Source organism: Sitodiplosis mosellana, unplaced genomic scaffold (genome assembly GCF_009176505.1).
Source record: "Sitodiplosis mosellana isolate CC-2019 unplaced genomic scaffold, AAFC_SMos_1.0 Smas_scaffold_1519, whole genome shotgun sequence".
NCBI lineage: Eukaryota > Metazoa > Arthropoda > Insecta > Diptera > Cecidomyiidae > Sitodiplosis > Sitodiplosis mosellana.
This window is the reverse complement of record NW_022596761.1, coordinates 861-25,361: the sequence shown is the minus strand read 5'-3', so window position 1 is coordinate 25,361 and position 24,501 is coordinate 861. Positions and strand designations below refer to the sequence as shown.

General features: G+C 36.1%; 2 protein-coding genes across 4 annotated transcripts; both read left to right on the top strand.

The window, feature by feature from the left end:
* Nucleotides 1–11,970: 11,970 nt before the first annotated feature.
* LOC129571176 (uncharacterized) lies at nucleotides 11,971–13,277 on the top strand. Of its 3 annotated transcripts, none has more exons than XR_008688224.1 (5): nucleotides 11,971–12,213; nucleotides 12,276–12,640; nucleotides 12,708–12,804; nucleotides 12,881–13,012; nucleotides 13,091–13,277. XR_008688224.1 is itself a non-coding variant. In XM_055450940.1 (5 exons), the coding sequence occupies exons 1-5, from the start codon at nucleotides 12,090–12,092 to the stop codon at nucleotides 13,127–13,129; spliced, it is 684 nt and encodes a 227-aa protein (XP_055306915.1). In that variant the 5' UTR covers nucleotides 11,971–12,089; the 3' UTR covers nucleotides 13,130–13,277. The 3 variants fall into 3 exon arrangements, 2 of the variants coding, with proteins under 2 accessions (XP_055306915.1, XP_055306914.1); XM_055450940.1 differs by having other exon boundaries at nucleotides 12,881–12,939; XM_055450939.1 differs by having other exon boundaries at nucleotides 12,881–12,939; nucleotides 13,003–13,277.
* Nucleotides 13,278–15,292: 2,015 nt separating this feature from the next.
* LOC129571177 (methylthioribulose-1-phosphate dehydratase-like) lies at nucleotides 15,293–22,745 on the top strand. The gene is made up of 2 exons (XM_055450941.1): nucleotides 15,293–15,310; nucleotides 22,449–22,745. The coding sequence occupies exons 1-2, from the start codon at nucleotides 15,293–15,295 to the stop codon at nucleotides 22,743–22,745; spliced, it is 315 nt and encodes a 104-aa protein (XP_055306916.1).
* The last annotated feature ends 1,756 nt before the right edge of the window (nucleotides 22,746–24,501 follow it).

Below are 24,501 nucleotides of genomic sequence, written 5' to 3'. Positions count from 1 at the left end.
GCAAAAGATTCTCGAATTTTATAACAAAGCAAGTACAGCGATTCCTCACCTGGCTCATGCTTTCTAAACTCTCCTCTAAACAGCCAAAACTAAGAAATAATTTCATAGGTTCTGACACCAAATGCCGTTTTTCTGCACAGATCAATTTCTCGTTGAAATTGTGAGCAATCCTAAATCTGTTTGATGCATTGGAATCGGAATCGAAAATAAATTCAAAAACATTTAGGGCGGGAGGCGAAGCAGCCCCAGGGGTTGAAATAACCCCATTTAGGTCAAATTCGACAACACTTGATTTTCGACCAAAATTTCAAGAAAATTGATAAAACTAATGATGCCATTCGATAGCCAATCCAAATGATCAGCCTGAAAGGGGGGGTCTAGGGGGTCATTTCCCCTCCCAGGGCTTCAAAATCGCACGAGAATGAAAAAAGTGCACAAAAAAATTCACATGGGGAAATGACCCCCCTAGACCCCCCCTTTCAGGCTGATCATTTACCAGGCTGATCATCTACCTGAGTGGTGGAAGAGGAATCGCGCGGCGCGATAGAATAGAACTCATTTTTTTTTTCATTTACAGCTCCGCATCACCCGTTGGAATGTATCGTACGTTTTCACAGTGTACCCACTCGGACCGATTCTAATCGATCCATTGCTGCAAGCAGCCCAACGATCGGTCGTTGAAGAGGCCCAGCAACTGATGCTCGTCAAGAAGGAGGAAGAATCAGAATAACGAACGAGCGTGAACGTGACGATTATTAGATATGATTAGATATTTCCAGACAAGACATTACATACGATGCGCGTAATTACGTCGCGACTTAAAAATAAGAATTAATTCTAAAAATCAACGTATTATATTTGATCATTTTCTACGATTTTCTATAAAAATAAACGAAAATAAATAATAAAAATCATTGTGTGACGTTTTACGACGTTGTACGAATATGAATTTTGCACTGTTTTGGACATTTCTTATTCCTGTTGTTTGTTGTTGTTCGTTCGTGTCATTCTTTCAAGACGCTTCAATACCGTTCGATCCGCTATACCGCAAGACTCAATTTTGAGTCAAAAATGTCGATATCGTCAACAAACCAGCCGGCTCTATTCGTTTAGTTGGTGCTAGTCAATAATTTAGTATTCATTTGTTCTTGGCACCAGCCGAACACATTCCAGAAATTCTTGGAAAAAACGACACGCTCTCGTCAACAAATCAGTCGGTGCAAATTACCACCGACTCTATTCGTTTACTTGGTGCTTGAAAACGAGAGCGTGTCGTTTTTTCCAGGAACTTCTGGAATGTGTTCGGCCAGTGGTCACAACTCAATATCAGTAAGAGAGAGAGAACGTTATACGCCGAAATTCGGTTGATCTCTCTCTTCGATTGGAACGAATTTCGATTTTGGTCTACCTGTTGTGTACCAGTGTGTGATCGAATGCAAGCGCACATTTTATCACGGCGACTTTAATTCAATTTGATTTATGAATTAAGGTCGCGCAATTTTAAAACAAAAAAACTGAAACCCAATGGGTCAATGAACTACAGTCGCGGAGAACTTAGTTCATAAAAGATAAGAAAATTTTCATTTTGCAAAAAAAAATTTGGGTCTCGCGACTTTAGTTCATAATGCCGAATGAATTAAGATCGTGGAACAAAATGAAGGAAAGTCGCTAGAAATTTGTATGGGAGACTTTAATTCAAGCGACCTTAGTTCGGGGCCCCACTGTGGGGTTATCGTTCCACTGTCCTAAATAGCGGATTCGTGAAAAAAAAGATTCCAAAACGTCTTGCGAATGGTTAATGACACGTATCGATGAAAGCCGTCCAGAACTGACATACTCTTCATAAAGTCCTCGAATTGCATACGTATTTATAATAAATCCAATGAATCCGGTTTTACGTTTCGAATCAATACAATTAAAACGGTTGAATCGTAAGGTTTTTAAATACGGTACGGCTGCTTCGTAAAACGAAAATACTGTTGTTGCATTATTTTTGTCGATCGGATTTTTGAAACACGTAGTTTTTCTGCGGGGTTTCCTTGAATTCATAGAATCGAACAAATTATTCATCGTTTCGATGTGAAAACTGGTTGCATCGCTTCCTTTGAATACATTCATCTTGCTGGATAAATAGCGCATCGACGATGCTACACTTTTTGAGTAAGTCTGAGCGGCTAAGCGAACGTTCATTCGATTTCGATAATATTGAATGTGACGCTTAGTTAATCGATGCGTTATAAAATGGTTTTTGACGCGTAGTCTCTCCAACCGTACGTAATAATTCCATTCAATTTTACCACGTTCCGGATCACGTATAAATCCCAAATCACCCAGCGTATTTCGTAAAAGCTTGAGCATATGGCACGGATCGAATATAATGAAGATCTTCTTTCCGGATGTTGGATCACTAAAAACCGGTGCAGGATTTCGTACATCTATCGATGCGCCGAGTGATTCGCAAAGTGACAGATTTGCCTTGAGTCCGTCGAACGTAATATTGGTAAGGGTGACGTCTATTTCATTTAGTTTTGTTAAAACTTGAAGAAGTAAATCTCTTTTCTCGTCAGCCGTTAATGATGCTATGAAATAGTACGCAATTGGAAGGGATGTCCCATTTTCTAAACAAGTGGCCATAAAAACTAAAGCATAACTCGCAATAGGCAATTCTCCATCGACAGATCTTCTATACGTCACGTATCCAGACCATTCTTTGGTATCATGGATCCATTGTAGGTGTTTTCGGATCGATATCTCATCAAAAGTTAACGAAATCAGTAATTCTTTTGCCTCATTTTTCAACGATTTGGCCATGTTTTGAAGTGTAATCAACTATAAAATAATAAAATGCGATATGACGTTTAGTTTTTCACAGTAACTTTATTTATAGTGCAAGAAATGAAAACGACGCCCGCGGCTGTTGTATACAAGCGATGCGCGATATAGAAGAATGAACGCTGATCGTAATCGACTCAATCTTTATATACTAATCTCTTAAGGCTAAAAATAAACAGACTACGTCACGCGAATGAACCTCCTCCATTGAATCACCATGACGTCAGCAACCTTCTCCACTGAAGTACCAACCTTCTCCATTGAAGTACCAGTGACGAGTTAGCTATTTATAATGATACCGGATGATCGGATGATCTGATGTTCGGATGATCTAATTAGAATGATTCACTTGGATGGCCCATGGGCACAACAATAGAATATTGAGGATAGGATTATTTTACTGTGTTACATAGTGAGGTGATTCATCTATATCACATGGCAGCGACTGTCTATATTGATACGCATACGCCAATGTATGAATAATATTGTTGTTGATACTTAATTCGTAAATAGCAGAGTTTGACTCAGGCGACAGATATATGCTTTAGCATAGAAAAAATATCCGCATATTTTTTGGTTTGTCCACTCACAGTATATAACGGCACCCAGCTTCATCGAGTATCAGCACGCACACTGAACGTAGTAATATAGATTATAGAATGGTTTGTTTACAAAGAAAAAAAAATGTTTATAAACAAAATCTTCCAGAGTTGTACAGCGCAATGTATTTAGACGGCAGCAACGCTGTCCTATGTTAAGGTTTTGCGCTGTATAGTTCTGGTAGATTTTGTTTATAAACAATTTTTTTCTCCGTAAACAAACCGTCCTATACTACCACGTTCAGTGTGCGTGCTGATACTCGATGAAGCTGGGTGCCGTTATATACTGAGAGTGGACAAACCAAAAAATATGCGGATATTTTTTCTATGCTAAAGCTTATATCTGTCGCCTGCGACCCGCCATGTTGTTTTTTTGCGTTTTTTCGTGATTTCCATTCGTTCCCGTTCAATTTATCGGTACGGATCGGTCCGTTCTGTTATTTACGGTTATTTATCGAAACCGATCGAAACGAAACGGAATTATATATTTTACGCGATTTTCTCGGATTTTCTATGATTAATTTTCGTTAATTTTAATTACGAACGATTCGGAACGATTACGAATAATTACTCGTAACGACTCGTAACGATTATTATTATTAATTTTTGGCGACGTTAAGCGATGTTTTCAAACGATTCCAAATTTTGTTTGTTTGACGTTGTTTCGTTACGAATAAACTGGAATGAACTGAGATCGACTGTGTGCGTATGTGTGTATATATTATGGGCGAAACACGGCGAAAGACTTTTTCATGTTTTTCAAGTTGGCAATGCGCAATGATTTTGCATCCCAAGTAACGAAACTTGTCAAATTACTAACTTTTATTTTTATTCAATTTTGTCCAGTTCAGTACTGTTTAGAACTTTTTACCACCGTTTAGCACTGTTTTAGTACATATTTAGCACATATATGATCACGTGCGCGCACAAGGGATCAATTAAATTCACATTCTTCTACATTTTTTTAAAGCAAAGAGCCTCAAATTCCATTTTTTTCTATTTTGTACGATTTTAGTACAATTTTAGTACAGGTTTAGTACAATATCACTATGTATGGATCCAGAGAGAATTTTTGGGTGTTTTTCATTTCGATTGAACTAAAAATATTTCATTTTTTTTGCATTTTACATGGTTTTTCCAGATATATACAATTTTGAAAAAGTACCGTTATTTTGGGTGAAGTAGGTGGTTGCCGCACTTGATTTGCGTATTTATACAATATACTATCGCAAAATTATAACATGTTAAAAAATGAAGCAATTTCGTCATGTTTCGGTAAAGTAAAGTTATGCCGGAAAAAATTGTTGCGAGAGCGCCGATATAGCACGAAAAAGGCGCAAACACTGATGTGATTCTTATATTACACTAAGAAAAACATGCGAACAGTCTTTTTGTAAATATTCAAAGCAGAACAAAATAAAAGTGAGAGAACTATAAATTCTTAGTCTCAAAAATGATCGAAATATTAATCAACGTTTGCACCACATATTATACGAATAATTGCTCCTTGTCAATGTTAGCAGTTTTATCTGATGTTCTTCAAATTCAAAAGGAATTTGAGAATCAACGAAAGCGTCCGTCAGCCAATCGATATTTAGCTTCACCTGAACAATTCCAAAATGATTTCATACTTTTGCTAATTGAAGTAACTAAAAATTCTGTGGAGGAACGATTTGATGCACTGACGAAATACAACGATCTATTTTCATTTTTGTATGACTTTGAAAATTATAATGAAAACAAAGAGAATGGCCATTTGCTCAAATCATGTCAGCAGCTTGAACACGCACTTTCTTATAATGGTGTAAGCGATATAGACGGCAATGATTTATTTCGTGAATTTCCAGTTGTTTCAACCTTAGTTCGAAACAACAATTTGACCATGGCTATTGATATACTAAATATCATTCAGAAGAGTCGTATGGTAAATTTGGTTCCTAACTTTGTCATAGCTCTTCGAATTTTCTTAACGGCACCAATAGCTGTTTCTACGGGCGAACGCAGTTTTTCGAAATTAAAACTCATAAAAAATTATCTGCGCAATTCAATGGCACAAGAGCGCCTTAATGGTCTTGCAATTACATCTATCGAACATGAAGTTGCAGAAAAAATTGATTACAATGATATTATCGAAAGTTTTGCAGAAAGCTATAGCACGAAAAATGAAGTTAACTTGAACAGATTTTGTTGTACTTTGAATAATTTATTTAAAATATATTAGACCAAGAGCTGTTGAACAAAGTACTTACCTTATAAGCTTAATGTCCGATAATGGAATTGTAGATGCACATTAAGGCCAATATTCAAAATAACAATTTGTTTTATCTTCATTTGATACACATCACAATATCTGCTCACCGATAACAAGAAAAAAAATTGCTTCACTTTTCGCTCAAGCTTTATGGCAGATTTTTTGTTTACTGCTAAGTCGTACAAGAATAATTCAAACATAAAAAATCTGCTCCAAATATTGTATACAACATTTTCTATTTCACATCAAAGTCTCATTTAATCCAAAGAAGTGAGGTTATGTTGTAATCATGTCAAAATGGATAAAATGCATTACAAACACATAACCTCACTTATTTGAATTGAATGAGACTTTGATGTGAAATAAAAAATGTTGTGTACAATGTTTGGAGCAGATTTTTTTGTGTTTGAATTATTTTTGTGCAAATTTAGCAGTATACAAAAAATCTGACATGAAGCTTGAGCGAAAAGTGAAGCAATATTTTTTCTTGTTATCGGCGAGCAGATATTGTGATGTGTATCAAATGAAGTTAAAACAAATTGATATTTTGAATATTTACCTTAATGTGCATCTACAATTCCATTATCGGACATTAAGCTTATAAGGTAAGTACTTTGTTCAACGGCTCTTGGTCTATATATCACACCTCAAATTCGATGCATTTTTATTTTATTGAAAAAAATTATCCTCTTTTTCTTTCTAATTAAAAGGCACTGCGACATATCTTGCCCCTAGGCGCCGAAGGCGCTCGCGGAGGCCCTGACGACGCGCCATCCAAAATGTGTATTCAGATGATACATTCGCTTTAAATTGTATTCTTCATTTTATTTTCCTTTAAAATAGCGATTTTCTGCATTCTGTTCTGTACGAATTTTCTTCGGTTGTGTGGCGAATTTTCAAGAAAACTAGATGACAAATACCATTTTAAACGAATGTATCATCTGAATACACATTTTAGATGACAGTTCGTTTAGTTTTAAGAAAACATTGTTTTGTGTGTAGCAGTAACCAAGCATGTACGGCTATTCAGAAATGGTTCGGAACGATAAATTTGTTGTAATGGAACACGATTTTTGCGATTTCCCCTTTATTTCACCGTTGTACAGCCGCCGTAAAAGATTGATCTATTTCTTGAGATACATTTTTTGAAACTTTTCATGAGGGACAATTTTTTTGAAGAAGTTTGGCTGGTGTAATTAGGCGAATACATGAAACCATTTGTTTGTGATTTAATTGGGTTTTTGTTTGGTAATTTTAAATCTTTGTAATTCATCAAGATACTCCACGATATAGTCGTACCAGTTTTCTTCTGGATTTCTTTCAGAATCGCTCTCGATTTACATTTGTTTAAATGCAAATGTTAGAGTCCTTGGTGAAAAATGGACTCCACGTGAGCTGAACTGTCAAGCTGTTTTGAGTGGATTTTTTTTCAATCGACACCGCGAGAGCTATGCCAAATTCATCGTCGAGCTATTTGATCGGCACTTCCTTCATTAGAAATATCTGACCTTACGTCGTCAAGACATCAAGCGATGAAGTCTTGACGACAGCTCGCCATGATCTTGCAGACAGTCTATGGATGGATTGGAAGGGCGGCTTTCTTTCTTAAATCAGAAACCATGCGTAGGTCGGTGACCTTTTGCACAAATGTACCCAGAAACTGTTTCATTTCATCAGACTTATCATACACTTTCTAGCCACCGACGGTGAAACTGCGGAATTTCATCCCTCTCAAGCTCTAAATATGTCTTTTGTTTTAACACGTGTTAAGTTGATTTTCGTGATAATATTACACTAAGACAATTTTTCAAGTACAATACCTACATTTACCACGGTTTTGCGAAATATCACCAAAAACTGGTACTAACGCGCAGTCAATGACAGATAGCTGTGGATATATGCTGAGCATGCGTTTTCAGGAAACTGAGTGCGTTGCTTGCGTACAGTGCAGTATCGCGCGCTCGCTCAGTCATACACACGACGTTCGTTGTTATGTGGACGGTTGTGTGTATGACTGAGCGAGCGCGCGACACTTTACCGTGTGTCAGCAACGCGCGCTACGTTTACTGAGAATCGCTCTTCATCTCTTTTCTTCTTTGACATCCATTCGTTGGCAAAGAAAAAGACGGCTGTTTGTTGTATGCAACGAAAATAATCCGTTGGTTGATGCAACAAATTCAATATTATTTTCGATATTCAAATTCAAAAATGTTTGGTTTTAATTTATGTTCAAGATTTGAATGACAATCTGTAAACATTCTTGCTATTAAATGAGTTGACTACTGAAAAAGATATTAAATGATTGAACACTGTTTTTTTTGTTTTGGATTTATGTTGACTTTTATTTTCATGAAATCAAGGCGATAACAAATTTAGCGTGATTGTATTTTGTCCTCTCTCTCTACAGTTTTATGTAATTCTTCGAACAGTTCTTCTTCCTTGACAATTTTAAACAAATCAGCATTAAGATTGATCAAAAGAATGGCTTCTAGCAAAATAGAAGATAATTTACATCTTCTTGGACTAAAAACATGTTCAAGTGTTGAAAAATCTCCTTCAATCTGGACCTCAGGTGGAATGGCAAATATTACCATCGCAAGTTCGTATAGGTTTTCATTGTCAGTTTTAATAGATTCCCAAAACTCTATAACGTTTAATTTGGTTGACAAAATGTTCGGTTGAAATTGTTCAATCTCCATTCTAATGTCTACGCCACAGCGTACGCCTTCTGACTGCACATTTCCATCAAAAATTGCACCATGAGCAATATATCTGTCCAAACTCTCATGATTATCGAAATCGATACTCAAATCTGATGACTCCGCTGAGCAGTTTGATTGGTTCTATGATGCAATTTGCGGCTTGATGCTTTGTATGCGATTCCATAGATTTGTCAATTTTTCTACGGCCTCCTCAACTAATTCGCGATCATGCAAAATTTCAGATCGATATCTCGGATCAAGGTAAATGACGCAAAGCATAGACGAGTTTTTGAATATAACTTCTTTCCGGCTATCTAATGCATCAACGAGACATTTTGCAAGGTTGGTTTTGTTTAAACGGCTTATTTCCGGTCCTTGCAGCCAAACGTTTAAATTGAGCCATATGCCAAATGCACCGGACAATGTTTCGTTACGCTTCTGAAGTTTTACAGTGGCTTTATATGGAACTTGCAGTATGGTGACCATTTCTTTCAGTTCGTTCCATCGTCGTAGCAACAAACGGGCAACTTTGACTTTTTGGTGCTCACTAAGGTACTCCAGTGCCTTTTTGCTGTTTCGAATGTCCAACATCTATCAATTGATGAAAATGGCAATTAAAATATGAGAATGCTCTTATTGTATTTTTATTTGATTTATTCACAAACAAATGGATTTATATTCATAACAAAATTTATCAGTACAAAAAAATAGAACATTTGCATTATGAAACTCACCATCAAATAGAGCGAACCCCATCTGGTAGCCACTTCCATGCGTGTATTTTTGTAGTTTATACCTGCCTCATTGAGGGAATATTTTGTCGATCGATTCCGCATGAGAATCTCATTTTTTCTCCAAAAAATGAAACGTCAGAAAGTTTGAAGCCAATCTGAGTCGATTTACGGGTAGCTCCCATACAAAACTCTCGAAAAATCGGCATTTTCGTGAAAATTTCGAAAATGTTGTATAGGTGGTACCCGTTAATCGATTCCAATTGGTTTCAAACTTTCAGAATCTTATTTTTTCGTCAAAAATGAAATCTCAGAAAGTTTGAAGCCAATCGGAGTCGATTTACGGGTACCTCATATACAAAATTGTAATTTTTTTGAAGTTTTTCTTAAGGCAAGTACCCCAGGGTCGAAAATAGCTCATCTTCGAACTTAATCTAATAGTATTTCGAATTCAATAATTCTTCCCAGTTGATCAGTGCATGAGAGCCGAAATTGTTGCGTTTAGCGTCGTACACATATGTGGAGCAACTATATACTCGATGGTCTCTTCCTTGTTATCGTCTTCGAATGGTAACAATTTGATGTGCTCGCGAGTTACAATTGACCAGTCCATTGATACGTTCAATTTTTCGCAATGTATGTATACATCTAACACCTATGCAACACCTTGTTGGAAAGCGGCGTTGGCGACATTCTGGACGGCGTTTTGAGCGGCCGCGACGTTCTGGGCCGCTTGACGGTTGGCCTGGAGGTTGGTGAGCCTCGTTACGAAGCTTTGCCGTACCGAGTTGATCCGGTTCTTCATGTTGTTCTTCATCTGGCTGGTGTAGCCGTCAGCTTGCCCTTGCGTCAACGGGCCTTCAACAACGCCGATGTTCGGGATGACAGCACCGGCGGAATTGTTAAAAGTGTTGGTGGCCGTGGTATGAGCTGGGCGAAGCAATACCGAAGCTGCTATCTTCTTCATCGTACCAACTTTTGCACACATTCACCGCCCATGGGATGTAGGGGTGTCCACGTCGTTCGTTTGTTCGTTCGCAGATTTTATCTTTGTTTTGCGAACGAACAAAAATTGAAGACACCAAGTGAAAATTCCATGCCGTTTAGAAGTTTTAGACCCGGGAAATTCGGAAAATTTGGTTTATAACTTCTAAACGGCATGGAATTTTCACTTGATGTCTCCGGAAAAGTTCTAGATCTTGTCAAAATGAACTAAACTGCAATATGCCCTTTTTGCCCAAACCACTTCGGTGTCCGGACACGTTCGGACCAAATCATTGCCGAACACGTTCGGTCCTCAATCTTTTTCTATGTTCTTGCAATCCGAACGCGTTCGCAACTCTATGAATTACGTTCGGTAGACAAAATCACGAAAAATCGAATGCGTTCGGCGCGTTTGGTGCCGAACGACTTTTATGAATTAGGCCACTGGTCAGATGGCCAAAATGGATTGCTGAAGCACAACGCTGCGATCATTGGCGACTATCGGTATTACGGAAAATTGAGAGTATTTACTGTAGTTTTATGAAGAATACAAATTGCACGGCCAAAACTGCGATTCAAATTGATAGCAAAACAAACAAAAGTCATTGATTGACAGAGTGGACACATAAAGAGGTTATTCAGTGAATAAGACGACATGGGAAAAGCAAATAAAGGAAATAATGCGCATTGTTGTATTTTTTTATTTATTGAATTCTTTAGAAAATCAGTACGAGATCTCGTTAGCGGTGGTGATACGTGCCATAACCATAAGCATCGTAGTCGATACTCCGGCTTCGACGGTAACCATACCCGTGTGAAAAATTTGTGACTGACTAGCCAGCCGCCTAATTCCGGACTTTTTAGCTGACTAAAAGTGATTATGACGGACAAAATTTGTTCTTCTATTTTCTCTTCAGCTATCATATTGCGATTGCGTTCAAATTTGGCCAGGTGTTGTAAGTCTATGATCCCTCAGACCTGATAACTTTTGGACCAAATCGGACCAACCTGGATTTTCGAAATAAAAAAAAAAACATTTTTTTAATAATGTTCTATGGGCCCAATATTGAAATTATAAATATATTTTTCAATTTGAATTTCGTAAATTATCATTTCGAAATTCGAACCTATTTTTGAAAATTCATAGTTCGACTTAGAATTCATTTTCGGACAATTTTAAACAATAATCTTTTTTTTCTATTCTAGTGTGGAATGACAAAACTGCTTTGAATAACCAAAAAAAAAAAACGTTCGCAAAGCATTGTTGTAAAATGATTGAAAAAAAAGAAAAACAACTATACTTACTTTTGATACGATGTGACAGTGTCACATTGTGACACATTCAACAGTTGCAGAAAAAAAGAAAGTTAGAATGTTTGCTGTCATTTTCAATGACAAATGCGCGCCAAATTATGCATAGTTCAATAGAGCTACATCATTGGAGAAGATGGCGTACGTGTTGTTTTTTACATTATCAAAATCAAGTAGTTTTCCATAAGCAACCAGCTAATTCGTTTCGTTGCTCAATTATTAAAGTCACTTGAAAAAAGTCAGTCATTAAATGACTGTGATGTAATATAATTTAATCGCAATTTTCAATGCATATGTGCGCTAAGAACAACTCATTTGCATGAAAATTTAATGCGTAGTAGTATATAGTCCGCTCCCATTAGCAATATAAAATTCATGCATAAACAATTGTTTCACCTTGCTTTTCGAATTAGAAGAAATTTCTAGTAATTAGTAAAACACACAGCAAAGCTGATATCAGAGAGTATTTTTTAATTAATTAGTCAAGTATTACTTTGAATTGCTTGTTTTTGCTTTAATTAAACTAGACTAGCATTCAAGTTGTATATGCATTTTCGTCATTCCTACTTCGAAGATAGAGTTCATCTGAAGAAAGGGTTATAATTGAGGAAACTTGAAAACCGCATTCAAACGAGTGACGATTAAGAGCGAACATTTCAATTGTTTCAATCAATACAACATGAAAGTGGCATTGATATTATATATCTTTGTTGCATCAACTGTACGTCGAATAGGAGGCAATATAGTTGACATCAAAGAAGTGTCATATATTGCACTGATATCAGCTTCAAATGATCAAAGAGGTAAGAATGACTTGAAATAATTTTTATACATTGTCACATATCTTGATTCTATTGCACAAAAGAAAAATTGGTTTGCGGTGGATCCATCATTACAAAACAGTTTATATTGACATCCGGATATTGTGCAGTTGCTTGTGATGAAGATCATATGAGTGAGGTTTATATTGGAACGGTAAACGCTGATGCGGGCGGTACAAAAATTGGTATTGGACATTATATATACCATGAAACATGGAAAAAATATAAAAATAAACCGGGTGGCGTTATGACAATATCTCAGTCGGAGTTTTCCAATAATGTCGTTGATTTGGGTCTTTTACGAACAAAAGATCAGATTCAACTATCGGATACCATTCAACCAATTAGACTACCAATAGACTATTTTAGCCATGGTACAGTCATAGTAACTGGAGTGGGAATTAAAAAAGTAACTTGGAGAATCGGTCCTCTTCAGTGGATTTTTTTTTTTATAATTTCATAACAAAAAATTTTAGGTTTTGGAAATTGGAGAGGCAGTCGCATATATAGAAAAATCCCGCGTTAACCATATCAGCATTAAATCAAACCGAGTATTGCATTGCGTTGATTATGGTAAAACATTTAATTGGTTTGATTTGAATATATAATTCACTAGTTAATTCATTTCATTGTAATTTAAAAATTACAGGATTTCCAATGATTTCTGGTGAATATGTAGTTGGAGTAAGCTCATTTCACACTAAAGAGGTAAAACACTGAATAGAATCTCTCATTGCACACTGAACAATTCGATTTTATTTCGCATTTTAGTGTGATAAAGGTAAGCAGCTTTTAAGAGAGACAATATGAGATTTATTCTGTATATTGAAGATTTAATGTGTCATCTGATAATCTGTAGACAACAAGAGGAGCCATGTGGATGTCTATTCATATATAGATTGGATCCAAAGCAATATGAATAGAACCGATTGGTAGTTTCTGTTGGTGGCATCAAACAGTTATTTGTTTGAAATTTGGAGGAATAAATGTATATTTTTCGACATCAAAATAAAGAAAACAATTTGATCCTTGAAAAAAAGAATGGAAAAAATTAATTATCAAAAAAATGGTTCAATTTTTTTTTGTTTCATTTCGTTAAACTCATCAAATACAAAAACTTTAACAAAGGCAATTCTCCTTACGAAAACGAACACAAAACTTGTGATAACAATTTCTTGGAAAATCGTTTCGGAGCGATTTCAACTCACTTATTTTGCATTCTTCCAACTAGTTTTTATATCGCTCCGAAATAAATTTTTTTCAAATTGATAGGCACGAGAATTGATTTTGGTAACGTTTTTTTCATTTGATTCTTTTTTCAACAAACTCAGCGAGCAATAGCCCGCAACGACTTTAACAAACTTATCATCAACTAACTTTTGTTTGTTATCCAATTTTGATATTTTTTTAATTTTTTAATTTTCATTTCTTTGAGCTCTTGATCAAACCATTTTTTCGGTTTCACAGTGTTTGTTTCGAATCGCCTATGTCAGAGCTTAAAATTGAAAAAAGATTCTCTTTCATTCACATTTTGCTGAAATCGAAAGGGGCGTAAAATCAGCGAATTGACAAACAAAAACACAAGCGCACACTGCACAGTGCACACAAAATATCTTTACATAGTTCTGCTACAAGGGAATGCATACACACAGGGAGGAATGGGTCAGATTTTTTTTACAATGGATTTTTTTTTTCAGACAAAAATTGTATGGAAGAAAATATATTTTGTTTAAGATATCTTAATTTTACTTTTTTTACGAAAAAAAATATCAATTTGTACCAAAAATCTGAACCACTCTTCCCTGTGTGTAGAACAAGGGGGAAACAACTACTACCGCGTAATTCATATTAATACAATCTAGTAAAGGGTGACCCAATAAGATTGATAGGAAAAAAAAATTAAATAAAACAAAAACGGCTTGAGATATCAAATTGATTTTGGCTTTATTTTGAAGCTACATTTATGCCATTATGTATGGAACAGGACATCATTCAAATGCCCACCCAGACTTCGCTTGCAGCTCATCATTCGCTCGGTCCAATTTTTGATGACCCGATCCAGGATTTGTGGCGTTATTGCAGCAATGGCATCACGGATATTGGCTTCGAGGGCTTCTAAAGTGGCTGGCTTGTTGGCATAGACCAATGACTTGACGTACCCCCAAAGAAAGAAGTCGAGAGGTGTCAAATCGCATGAGCGCGGCGGCCAATCGACAAAACCATTGAGTGAAATAATCCACTCACCGAACTTCTCTTCCAGAACTTCGATTGATGCTTTGCATTTGTGGCATGAGGCGCCGTCTTGTTGGAACCACATCTCGGTGAGATCGATGTTGTCAAGTTCTGGCCACAGAAATTCGGTTAACATCGCTCGGTATCGGTCTCCATTTACGGTTACGGTCTCTCCTTCCTCATTTCGAAAGAAATAAGGTCCGATGATGCCACCATGCCATAAACCACACCAAACGGTCAATCTTGCTGGGTGCATTTTGTCTTCTTCGAACAGTTCTGGTTGCTGGTCGCTCCAATAACGGCAATTTTGGCTGTTTACATAGCCATTCAGCCAGAAATGAGCTTCATCGGAGAAGATGATTTTTTGGCCAAAATCGGGATCTTCATCCAACATTTCCAGCGCCCAATTAGCGAAGTCACGCCGCTGTTGGTGATCCTCTGGCTTGAGTTCTTGAGTCATCACCATTTTGTAAGGGTGCTGGCCCAAATCCAATCGCAAAATGCGCCGTGTTGTCTCTCTGGAGAGGCCCAAAGCAGCCGAACGACGTCGAACCGACGTTTCACGGCTCTCTTCAAGACTGGCCGCTACGGCGGCTATGTTTTCTTCACTTCGAACTGTCCTTGCTCTGGTCGGTGGCTTAAGGTCCAATAAAGTAAACTCACGTTCAAATTTGGCCACAGTGCGACGAACAACCTGGTCATTGAAGTGGTGATGTCGACCAAGCTCATGACTAAATTCACGTACAACAGCCACAACTGAACCGGAATTTCGATAGTATTTTTTAATAATTTCTAAACGATCGGGAAGCGTGAAACGATGCATGATGAAATGGCAAAGTATACGAGGGTAACTATTTATATTTTGCGCCTAACCAATTTTTAGTGTTGCCAGATGCAAACTGGAACTTCCATTGGAAAATTTGACATTTTTTAGGAATAAATACGTTGACAGATCGAAAAAAAGTTTGCCCCTTTGGTTACACCAGCCCTTCAAAGTGTGGTCCATTTGTATGGGAAATTTTAGGGATTTTTACTCATTGCCATTGTGAAGACAATAAGTATGGCCGGATCCCAGTAATTATGTGTTTGTTAGTCACAATCAATAAGCAACACAATGGCAGTTCAAGTTGTCCTCAGAAGGTGCTCAGTATGGCTAACTCGTCAAAACTTTTTTTGTATGAAAATGGGGTAGGACCACACTTTGAAGGGCTGGTGTAACCAAAGGGGCAAACTTTTTTTCGATCTGTCAACGTATTTATTCCTAAAAAATGTCAAATTTTCCAATGGAAGTTCCAGTTTGCATCTGGCAACACTAAAAATTGGTTAGGCGCAAAATATAAATAGTTACCTACGTACTGAATATTTTGACAGCTATAAGTCATTAAAATGTTTGACAGTTGCCGAGCAATCCCTATTGGAAAAACTATCATCCCTATTGGGTCACCCTTTACAATACAAATTCTGAAAAATTCCAAAAAATTCTGCGCAATTCAAAACAATTCCAATCAATCCCGATGTTCCTTAGTCAAATTTGGTGATGATCAACTTAAAATATCGCAAATATAGGGACATTTACCATTCAGTTGAATGCACATTGAAGATTTTTACTTCCAGAACAAATTTGACTTGCTCTACAAGACTCAATTCTAGCTCTGTTTTCTATTTTGAAAATATTTTATGTATCCTAAAGCCTTTACCTATTTGAAGTGAAATATTGAATTGGAAGTGAAACCTATGTACAATTAAAAACGCCCTATCTGAAGTTATTTCGATAAGATTGAACATCTATGCGCTTAAGCATTCCTTTGAGATACTAAATGACCCTATATTTGCAATTTTTGAAGTTGATCATCATCAAATTTGACTTAGAAACATCGGAATTGATTGGAATTAATTTGAATTGCGCAGAAATTTTTGGAATTTATCAGAATTGGTGTTGTACTAAATTGTATTAATATGAATTATGCGGTAGTAGTAGTTTCCCCCTTGGTGTAGAACTTCATTCGCTATGCGTTCGCATACAAAGACCATTGCGGATTTTGAGATGAAATTTAAAGGGCCAGCATATCCGCTAGGTATCATTTCAGTCGGTTGATGTTGAACGAAAAAACAAGTTCGCAGTGCTACCAGCGCCATAAGCAAAACCGTTATGAATCTGATTTTTTTTCGATACGAAATAATCTAAAAATATCTTCTAATAAAAAAAAGTTAGAATAAAGTTGTGAATTCAATTTCTCAACACATAGTTTATAAAAAATATTTTATTTGCATCAATAAAACTTAGAAAAACTACAATTATTTCACTGCAAACGATTCCCACTTGAAATGTGAAACGACAAAACATTTGTCACTTGTCACTTGTCAATATGGCGACTGGAGTGTATATCCGTTGACTTACGTAAGATAGCGCTGTTGATTGCGAAGTTTCGAACTTCAAATGGAAATCATTTGCAGTGGAATAATTATAGTTTTTCTAAGTTTACTTATGCAAATAATTTTTTTTTTAATAAACTGTGTGTTCAGAAACGGAATTAACAATTTTATTCTAACTTTTTTTCATTAGAAGATGTTCACGGATCATTTTGTATTGAAAAAAAGTCAGACTCATAACGGTTTTGTTTGTGGCGATTGTAGCGATTCAAGCGGAATATGATAGCACATGATAGCCTTTTAAATTTTATAACAAATTTCATGATTCAATTCGCATTAGCCTTTTGCATACTGTATGTCTTACTTACATTATTATAGTTATTATGTAGTATTGCAAAATGTGTATACGAACGCATAGCAAATGAAACGCTATGTGTATAACCAAATATATATATGAACCGTTGCGACAAAAAAATTCCCTAAGAATATTTGAGAATTGAATCGAAGCATGGCATTTGCCTACGAACAAAAAGCAACAACGCAAGTTTTTGAACCAAAGCGACACAAAGCAAATGTGAGAAACAAAGTGCAACATAAAAAATCATGTTGCAGTTTAAAGCCGAAACTTACTTTGTGGCACTTTGTTGGCAGCCACTATATACAGTGAGTTTTCCTGCATATAAAATGTCACACTATATACAGTGAACTTTTGTTACGTTAACTGTATATAGTGTCTCATTTTATATACAGTGAATATTCAAAGTTCACTGTATATAGTGTGACATTTTATATGCAGTAAGAATTTTTTAACCCCATAGAAAGGCTCGGCGCGCGCGCTCTCGCTTTCTATGGGGTTAAAAAGACAATTTAATACTACCTTTTCTTCCTTCCATAATAATTATCACCAATTTCACCTATTAAACAGCAATTGTTTCGACTGTGTTCATCCGTTTGTTTACAAACAAATTGTGATTTTGAGACTGCGACAGCATTTAAAACTGTAGTGTTTATGCGTACGACAGCTTCCGATTGAATTGGCGTGCTATTTTTTTCTCTTTCATCCGAAGATGATTCGAGATATTTCCATGTGTAAATATTTGATAATATTATTCAATTGCATTGGTTTATATGGCCAAATTACACATGGCCGAAACTCAGATTTCCGAGCGGAATTCGGTGAAAATAATGTATCCGCTGCACCCAAGCTCACATAAATAAAATCGATGGTTTCCCATTGAGACATCATTCAACCAGCTCCGAAGTTCCTATTCGGACGGCGAAAACTCATGCTATCTCTTACTTACTATCACTTACGTGTTAATATACACAATAACAGAGCCTCTGTTCGAAAGTAATGCGTAATATTGTGCAGTGAACACAAATAAGAATTCGCATTTATTTATAAGCGATAAAGAATGAATTCAAAGAGTTGACAAAATTATTTTTTCTAAATTGCAGGCCCGTAGCCAGGATTGATTGTATGGGGTGGCATGACCAATTTTTGGGGTGACGCGTAATTTTCAATTTTACAAAAGAAATTTTTGATATTTAATATCCTGGGCTTAATTTTCCCTTGATTTAATGTAAAATTTTCTTCAAATGTCATCGATTTCGGCTTTCTTGGACTGGCGGCAAATCATTTTCAACCATAAATTCAGTTGCTTTAGTTTCAAATTCGTTGAAACTTTTTTTATTTTGTAACATTTTTATGTCCGCGATGACCAAATCAATCAGTGGCATTGCTCTGACGTAGCTCATTTCTCGCGACTGATGCAATTTATTGGCTGGCTCCAATAAATCTGAAACTCTTTTCAAGAATAAGAGCATGAGAATGAATTTTGGCTTTTGAATGGCGTGCAATATATGTAAACAATAAATGTCGCAGACGATAAATATTCGATATAAACAAAAGCATATCGAGAATGATTTTATAGGTCTCAATATCAAGTCATTATAGAAGATGGAATAAAACAAAATTCAGAAGTCGTTCGGCAATTCGTTTGGAAGTGTATCGTTCGGCTATTTTTTTTCGTTTTGACTAATACTATTGAAGAACGTAATGCAACTCATTCTAATTTCAATTCCATGAATTATATTTGCTTCACGATTATTCATATTCAAGCACTTCACTTTCGGCTCTCTAAATGAATTCATTAGGATGATTTTATTCCGCATTTTGATTTTTGAGATGACAATTATTTTTGGGGTGGCTGAAAAAATTCGTGCACCCGTCTAGCTACGGGCCTGCTAAATTGGTTTTTTTTCATTGAAAGTATATTGAGTAACAATAGAATTGGCTTTAATGCTAATTTTTTCGATTTTTTTCGGTTTTTTCTCTTAGCTAACCGTAGGTTAGCTTGGTTAACTAACCTATGGTTAGTTCGGTTAGTTTCCTCGGTTAGTTGAGTTAACTGTAGGTTAGCTACAGCTAACTAACCTACAGTTGGCTCGGTTAGTTTCCTCAGTTAGTTGAGTTAACTGTAGCTAACCTATAGTTAACTTCAAAAAATTCAAAGCTTACCGTAGGTTAGCTACAGTTAACTCAACTAACCGAACAAACTAACTGAGTAAACTGTAGGTTAGTTAACCAAAGCTAACCTACAAAACAACAATTGATTTCCGACACTTTTCCGGCAATCACCAAGTTCTCGCCAATTGCTGAAATGATAAGATAAATGAAACACATCGTTTTATTTGTTAACTGAATCACCCTTTTGGGGCACCAACTGCTTTCACGCATGTTGGGTTCGCTTTATTTACCAAAAAAAATTAAAGTAAATCTAATTTCTTAAACAAGAGAATCCAGCATTGTGGATGGACTTGATATTCGCGGTTTGTTTCAGTCCAACCCGAATAGGATTTGACCCGCAGCCGACATAATCGCATCAATTCATTTTTTGTCAAAATCGAAATAATTAATCCTTCCCAATGTATTTTTTTCATCTTCTTGTTTAGTATTTCTCTTGTTTTGTTTTTGTTTTTATTTTTTTATTTTTTTCTGTTTTCTTTTACATTTGTTTTCATCTTTTCAATATCGCTTCATACATTCTGCGGCTACATTGAAATTGACGGAATAAAAAAGAAATCATTTGTTTAATCTTTAACATTTGATTTTATTGTAAATTTCAGATCAGACGTAAGTATGTTTACATTTATTTCTTTTCATTGTCGCTTTCATCCTCTTCGTATTTTTGCGCGTTTGTTTTCTTTTTTATAGCCCCATGTTTCAGCGATTTGTAGAATTCGTGATATTGCTCGGGAGTGTACTTAATCAAGTGAATCAAATCTTTGTACTTTTTGCCGGAAATCTTTCGACTCTCTTCATACAAGAGCTCTATTTGCGGAAACTTTACAGGGTTTTTTTCTTGCTCAATGAAATCAAAATCGTGGATGTTTCTTCCGCACTGTACTCTTTGATACTCAAAATGAAAGGGTTATTGCGATCATAAATAATGGTTTGAAATTTGAGCCAATTAACTTTTTCCCATCGACTGATTTTTTTCTATTTACTATCAAATTCTCAAGTTGCTGTGAGCTATAAAAATCTTCTCTTTTCATTTTTACGATGACAAACTTTGGCTCATCTTTTTTAGCTCGCGAAATCAAATTGTACCAATGCTCCGGAACAAATATATGTTCAGTAATTTTTCTTTGCATTTCTATCGTACCAAAACATCGATCACATGCATTGTTTGAGTGTCCCGAAACAAAAAAAAATGTTGTTCTATTGACTTAAGATTAGCGTGTTTCCATTCGTTGGCAAGGAAGTTCATAAGCATAACTGTCATCTTAATGTTCCTGTTTTGTCCACCGCATGTGTCACTACATAATATCAGTTTTTCGGTGTCGTGTCGCAGATTGTTCAGAAGATATTTAAACAAACAAGAAGCCATCTCTTGAGCACCTCTGGAGGCCACGGTTTCATTCCTTAGATGCATAAATCCGATATTTCGAAAATTGTCGTAGATGCAAAGGTTATAAACCCACAGTTGTCGTTTATAGTAAGCATCACATGTAGAAATGAAAGGCACCGGCAAAGCCTTTTGTAAATCAAATGTCAATACTTCTACTTTACTCTCTGGCATTTTCAATGGTCAATACATTTTCTAATTTCACTTCCTGTTTTTTTTACTATTGCATCATGATTGGCCTGCGTCTTTTCTAATTCGTTCGAATTGAACCAGTAATGTTCGATAAACGTTTGGCATTGATTTCATAGCATTTTCGGTATCGACTTTGAGGCGACCAAAACTGAGATTAAACTCAGCATTAAAAATATGCCGAAATTTGGCGTTGACACTTTATAATGTGATTCGTGTGCTGGATACGATTTAATCTAGGGGTTTCACGCAACTTAAAATTCATCTAAAATTTCAATATTTCTCTCTTTTCTCTCACATTCTCTGGGATTCACCAAAATCCGTATTATTTCGAAATATTTCAACATTCACCTTGAAAATTATGTTCTGGAAGTGAGTTTTGGAGGATCCTCAGGATCGTTTAAAACTGCTCCCGGTTCTGGAAGTGGGTTTTGGTGGATCTTCAGGATGGATCAGACTGGGTTTGACAATGCCCTGGTCCATCCTGAGGATCCACCAAAACCCGCTTCCAGAATTTTTAGATTCAAAAAATTCTAAAAAATTCGAGTTTATGAATAAAAAGAAGCAATATCTATAGTTTACACATAAAATGGTTTTATTCCCAGCTATTTAGTAAAATCTTCGGCCTTCTAGTTTGCGTGAAACCCCTAGGATTTAATAAACTGTCTCAAATAATCAACATCATGTGCCTTGTATTTGAAAGAACTTTTTTTTCCACGGCGTTCATTAGATTCCGGATTTTTTTCAGCATTCTTCATGGAGCTCTTGATCGTCTTTTCTGAGATTCCCAAACACTTCGACACCAACGATAAACAGACTAGATGTTTGATCTCACTTGAATCTGTTAAATGGTATTTACATGAAAAAAATCGGTTTGTGCGAAATTATGGGGTTAAGGTTTCCTTTAACGATATTTCTTTGCACAAGAGATCTCAAATACAAAGTCTTCTGTGTCCATTCCTTCATTAAATAGAAATGATCGGAAATTGCTCTTTGACGATCAACGCCAATTTTTGCACTACACTTCAAACGGCAGGCACATTTGACTTGAGGACTGAACACTTTTGCTTCGATTATTCTTGATGGCTTGGAGTTGCTTTGATGCTGCTTTCCACTCCAACATTTTGCATTTGCATCTTCATCCCGCGTCATTACAAGCAGTTTTTGAGCAGAAAAATGAATAAAGTCCTGGAGCAAGATAGTGGTCCAAAATGGGTTATTTACCGCAAATATCAAGATTTTTACCAAAAGAAATGGTTCAACGGGACCGGCGGCAGCATCGCAATACAGAAAGAAGGATTTGTTTACTTCATGCCATCTCATTTAAACGGGCAATTACCCAAATCAACAAATGTAGCGAAAATTGCGATCGAAGACATTCCAACCAATATTGACATGTGTTCTGGTGTTTTCCCTTTGCCAGATGGTTTTTCTACCGTTGTACACACATATTCAGTGGCTTGCGAATAATTGGGAAAAAAAATCTTCAACTCTTTTCTTTTCAAGAAAAATCAGATCACAAAGAATTTGGAAGGCATCATCGGAGCAAAAGCGAGCGGTTCCGCAGAAGAGGAAAATCTCATAGTTCCAATAATTGCAAAGAATGATGTTGGCGATATTGTGAAAGCGGCCACGGATGAGTCCAATGTGAACAGTATTCTGGTATTAGACCATGGGCTTTATGTCTTCGGTGAAAAATGGCAACAGGCGAAAGCAATATGCGAAACTTTGGAACTCCTCTTTGAACTGGAACTGACGAAAGAACCAGAAGCAAAACCAGAGCCATCGTATGGATTACTACATGGAAAGTGATATATCGTGCGGATCATCATGTACGACCAAAAAATCCAACATAAAACACAGCACAATTCAAAAAACCAGTTCAATCATAATGTTTCTTTTCAACAAATAAAAAACAACAAAAACAACTCTGAACTAGTCGTTTTCGAATTGCAATTTTGTGTTCAGATGGATTCCGAGTCCTTTTGCGTGTTTTTTGACGATTTTTGTGTGCGTTATCTGGTAATGATCACAAAATTATAATTAATGTCGATGTACTGAACATTTCAATTGCAAATTTTTTTTTCGACATTTGAATGATAGTTTTTCAAACGAATTCGGAAAAAAATCCATATGGAACGTTTGTCGACAAAAAAAACAATAAATAAACAATCGAAAATGACTCTTTCTCACCTTTTTGCTCTGAATCCATGTTCCTTCAATTAGTGACTGTACGTACATTAGATAAGGCAACAGTGATAAGTTTGTCGTAGATAATAATAAGAAACTAAAATAACAAAAAAAATGAATCCACTTACACTTTTTTCTCGTGCATTTCATATGTCTTTTCGATGCTAAACAAATATAGAATTTCTATCAGTGCACGTTCAGATTGAATTTTTAAAGATTGTACGCTACGCAAAAACTACAACGAATTTCACAATGTTTGCAATCACTTTTCATTTTTACCGTTACATGAAACGTACATTGTAAATGTAAAAGGTACTATCTTTATTTTTTTTCTCCATGGGGTTCCAAAACTTTAGATTTTTTAATTCCAAAACAGATTCTGTTTTTATGTTTAATTCAAATTTGTGACTAACTACAAATTTAGATTGAAACATTATTACCAATATGCAGGGCATTGAAACTGCTGCATATATATTTGCTGCTGGTGAACAGATATGTTCGACAGCAGCTGTTGCTTGCGTGCATATTCGCTGTGATGCGCGTTCGTTCATGTATCGATTCTCGTACACAGTGTTTGTCTCTTTCATTCACACGGAACCAGACAGAGAAGCGTATACAACACACGAGACACGTCGTAAGCGATGCGCGCGTGCACACTCATAGCTGCCGTTCGTGCCTCGTGTCATACAAAAGTGATTGCAAACATTATGAAATTCGTTATAGTTTTTGCGTAGCTCCCAAAATTCAATCTAAACGTGCACTGATAGACATTCTATATTTATTGAATGTTTAAAAAAACATGAAATGCATAAAAAAGTGTTGGTGTTTTCATTTTTTTTCTTATCTTAGTTTCTTTCTTCACGATACACTCGCATTACTGTTGCTTTATCCAATGTACAGTCACGATTGAAGGAATATGGATTCAGACCAAGAAGGTCAGAAAGAGTCATTTTCAATTGTTTTTTTATTGTTTTTTTTTTGTGAACGATCGTTCCATATGATTTTATGTTGAATTTTTGCAATTGAGGTCTTCAATGCTTCGATATTATAATTTGAATCACTGTGTAATTATTTACAGAGAATGGAGACGAATATCGTCGACCAACGACTCGAAAACCCACACGCAATCCCTCTGAACACAAATCTGCCATTCGAAAACGACTCGTTCAGAGTGGAAAGGAACACCAAAACAGTTCAGATCCATCAAGAATAATCGAAGCAAAAGTGTTCAGTCCGCAAGTTCAATGTACTTGCCGTTTGAATTGTGCTAAAAAGATCGATGTTGCCACACATAAAGAATATTTTGATAAATACTACAACGAATTATTTGATTGGTCTGCCAAAACGAAATTTCTTCGATCACTCATATTTAAGCGAC

What these genes read in the sequence shown, in the direction of transcription:
- LOC129571176 (XM_055450940.1), top strand. Translation starts at nt 12,090, where the DNA reads ATGAAAGTGGCATTGATATTATATATCTTTGTTGCATCAACTGTACGT. An exon ending in AGCTTCAAATGATCAAAGAG is followed by an intron (nt 12,214 to 12,275) that starts GTAAGAATGACT and finishes ATTGCACAAAAG; the next exon opens with AAAAATTGGTTTGCGGTGGA. An exon ending in GCTCATTTCACACTAAAGAG is followed by an intron (nt 12,940 to 13,090) that starts GTAAAACACTGA and finishes GATAATCTGTAG; the next exon opens with ACAACAAGAGGAGCCATGTG.